Below are 4,120 nucleotides of genomic sequence, written 5' to 3'. Positions count from 1 at the left end.
AAACCAAGAAAACAAAACAAAAAAAAAATAATGATTAGGGAAATTGACCAGTTGACAAAACACGTGCCTTGAGAGTAAAAATACCACAGCTATATCCTTAGAACCAATTCGTAAATGCTCAGTGTGGTGTCATGTGCACTCATAGCTAGTATTAAGAAAGGAGGGACAGGAAGATCCCTACAGTGCCTTTGGATACCTTGTCTAGCATTATTTATATACTAAAGAACAATGTAAGACCTTGTCTTAAATGAGGTGGGTAGAATTTGTTAGAGAAGGTACACACACAAACACACACACACACACATACACACACAAACACATACAAGCAACTAAAACAACTAAAGGAAAAACAACTAAATATTTTTAGTTTCTTTTTACAAATATTAGGGAAAACAACCAAATATTTTTAATTTGTCTTTGCAAAGTAAATATACAATCAGTGACAAAAAGAAATTTCAGTGCATTGTCTCACAGCTGTGATGTGGGTTATATTTAATAGCCAGTGGTGAAAGAAAGAGATCATGGTAGACATGACATCAAAATGACCTATAGTCATCCAAAGAAGAAAAACAGCAGCAGAGATAGACTATTTGACTCACTACTAAAAAATTGACAAATAAGAACCACATCATCCAATGACATTTTTTATTTATGTAATCCTTTTTAGGACTTGTTAGAAGCATTAATAATTTTGAGAATGCAGTCTGACATTAATGAAAAAGAAAAAGTCATTTACTTATTTATGTTCTCAATCTGCCAAGATGGTGAAGGACCAAAGCTTTTCAATGCCAGATAACAAACCTACTAAAAAGAACAAGTTACAAATTCTTCCCTCCATGGTATGAAAAAAAATACAGAGAGGAATATACAATAATATATTGACAAATATGCACTAACTCTTGGTGATATACCCACAATTAAAAAGATATCAAGTTGTGCTTAAAACTTTCTTTTGGTTAGAATTTTTTTCAAAGCAATTTTAACATCTTTGTTCCTAAGGCTATATATTAATGGGTTCATCATGGGGACCACAATGTTATAAAACACAGAAGATATTTTTCCCTGATCCATAGACCCAGCTGAAGAGGGTTTTAGATACATAAAAGCACATGAGCCAAAAAACAGAGAAACAGCAATTATGTGGGAGCTACAAGTGCTGAAGGTTTTGGACCTCCCTTCAGTCGAACTTATTTTGAGGATGGTGGAGAGGATGAAGCCATAAGAGGTAAAGATGATGACCGTGGGCACAATGATTTCTTTTCCTGCTACAATGAACAGCTCTATCTCATTAACATAGGTGCTTATGCAGGAGAGCTGTAGCAAAGGTAGGAGGTCACAGAAATAGTGGTTGATGGTATTTCTGTCACAGAAGGTGAGTCTTAGGACACATCCTGTGTGGATCATGGCACCAGAAAACCCCATCAAATATGAACCAAGCATGAGGTAAGAACACACCTTAGGAGACATAGTAATGTTATACAAGAGTGGATTGCAAATGGCCTCATAGCGATCATAGGCCATTGCTGTCAGCACATAACACTCAGAAATGACAAAAAAACAGAAGAAGTAGAATTGAGTCATACATCCTTCATAAGAAATAACATTCTTCTTTAGTGTGAAGTTCATCAGCATTTTAGGTGTTATGACTGAACAATAGCAAAGGTCAATGCAGGACAAATTAAATAGGAAAAAGTACATGGGGGTGTGAAGGTGAGAGTTTAGCACAATTAGCATGATCAGAGTCAAATTCCCCAGTGTTGTTATCATGTTCATTACTAGAAAGAGGAGGAACAAAGGTACTTGAAGGTCAGGCTGGTCTGTTAACCCCACCAAGATGAATTCTGAGACTGTGGAAACATTTCCCAGCGCCATTCTTCCATTAGAGTATCTGTAGGAACAAAAGCAGCGAAGATGAAATAGGGTAAGATAAAAGAAAAAGTCACCAAGGTTTTTACTATGTAAGTCTGGTAGATTTGCCTGAAATTGATCAATTAGAAACTCTTCATGGCACCACATTATTCAATGTCATCATCGTCGCCATATCAAACTTTAAAAACTAACTTCATTACAGAGTCAACGACAGTGTTTACAAGTCGACAGCAGTACTATCATACCCAATACGACTATTGGAAAAATTAAGGAGAGGAGAGAAGCAGCTTGTCCCCAGACAAATTGCCATTTCTCTTTCTACTATTGTTTCTTTGACTTAGCCTCTGCCTTGGGTAACATATTCCGAGTTTCATCTAACTTGAACTCTTGTAAAATTGTAAACATAAGAAAAAGAATCTAATTCTAAGAATAGCTAATATAGTGGACGTTGTGTTCACTCTTGTAGTTTAAAGGATGGCCAGGTGTTGATGGATTAACTCCTTTGACAAGGAAACCAATGGTTTATTATATATACTTGAGATTGTAGCAAGCCTGGAAAGGCAATAACTAGAGAACTACTTATTGTAACAACGGATAGTTAAAATAATCACATTTAAAAGTATTTTAAGGTGTAACTGAGTGTCTCTCTCTGTGTGTATGTGTGTTTGTTTGTTGTGTGTGTGTGAGAATATATATTTTCCAAGCTCCTGATTCATAAAAAAATGACTGGCCAAATTGAAAAGTGAGCTGCTTTGGGAGGATATTTTGAACAAATTTTCAAGTAGCAAACTTCAGTTAGATTATCTCTGTCAGGCAAATAAGGACCTTGTTAATAAGGGCCATCCAAATAAAGATGCTATGGTCTTAGGATAAGGTACTGGGAATAGGTTGCAGATTATTGTGGTCAGCTGCAGCATTCCTGATGTTAAGCATTTAGGATTCCAAGACATCTGCTGTAAAAAAAAAAAAAAAAAAAAAAAAACTTCCCTCAAGGACCCTTCATTTTCTCAATACTTATTGCTAGTTCCTTCTCTGATTTAGTTACTAGTCTTACCACAACAAAAAACATAAATTCAGAAGTGACATATATCTATTGAATTAGAACTTGTTGATTAAAACAGCGCAAGCAACTCCAGCTTTTATCAACTCTAAAAAAAAGTTGCAGGAAATTTTCCAGTTAATCTTTGTGAAACTTTATGACAACACAAGTTGGGAAAGGAAGAAAGATCTTGAATATTTGGCTTCAACTCAACACAAAACCATTCTGCAAACATAATAAAATCAGAGCTAAAATTGAAAAACCCTTCATGAACTCTTTGATACATACAATATAAATAGTTATATCCACATAAGCAGAAAATAGAATGTTGTTTACTAGGGCAAATGGAGCAAAAAATCAAGTATTTTTGAAAGGGTAGAGGATGTCCAATGTCACTATATAAATATTGAAAGAAAAAAAAAGAGCTACAAATCCAAAATGTTGGTTTTAAAAATAGAGGGAATCTATGCTTAAAAGAAAGCCATTCATTTGGGAAAGATGCCTAGCCCTAGAGATCTACTGTTCAACAGGTTAACAGAAATAATGTTCCATTGTCAATTTGAATTTGTTAAGAGGATATATCTCCAGGTCTTCTTCTCTCTGCATGGATACACATTAAACCAAATAAAGGTAGGTTTGTATGCAAGAAGCCATGTTTCAATTAGCTTTATCATTGGGCATTTTACAAGTAACGCATGATTTAAAATAAATTTCTTAGCTCACATTATCATTTTAGAGTTTAGAGATAACTCATTGAAAGTGTCAATTAAACAACAAAATATTGGCATAGAAATCAAAACTTACCCACTTTTGGTGAGAAAACCTTCTTGCAAATTTACCATTTTTATTTTTTTGAAGTCCTGAAGAAGACTTGATTACAAGATGATGAAGCACAAAATTAATATTCCATAGTCTTTTGAAATATTTCTGAACTATCAATCATAATTCATAATGCTACTAATTCCCTAAGACTCTGAAGAAATACAAGTAAGCATAAAGCTTATCTTTTTATCACACTAGTCACTGGGTAAGACTCCAGAATATCATGCACAATTTATTACTACTCTATATTTGGCTATGGATAAGGAAGTGGTTTTCTTGGACTCTTACCTGGTTAAAGAGCCCAGATATAAAGAGAATATGGGGCTCATGCATTTACATGCTCAGTAATGGGGTTTATTTAGATCTTTAGGGACCAGTTTTCTACTCTGG

General features: G+C 34.5%; 1 protein-coding gene across 1 annotated transcript; it reads right to left on the bottom strand.

The window, feature by feature from the left end:
* Nucleotides 1–939: 939 nt before the first annotated feature.
* LOC126493493 (olfactory receptor 145-like) lies at nt 940–1,878 on the bottom strand. Its single transcript, XM_050130511.1, has one exon. It carries the CDS (start codon nt 1,870–1,872, stop codon nt 940–942), a length of 933 nt encoding a protein of 310 aa, XP_049986468.1. The 5' UTR covers nt 1,873–1,878.
* Between the last annotated feature and the right edge of the window lie 2,242 nt (nt 1,879–4,120).

The sequence above is a fragment of the Alexandromys fortis genome, unplaced genomic scaffold (assembly GCF_014885135.2).
Source record: "Alexandromys fortis isolate MF-2015 unplaced genomic scaffold, M_Fortis_MF-2015_v1.1 scaffold_335, whole genome shotgun sequence".
Taxonomy (NCBI): domain Eukaryota; kingdom Metazoa; phylum Chordata; class Mammalia; order Rodentia; family Cricetidae; genus Alexandromys; species Alexandromys fortis.
This window is presented reverse-complemented; position numbering and strand designations above follow the sequence as displayed.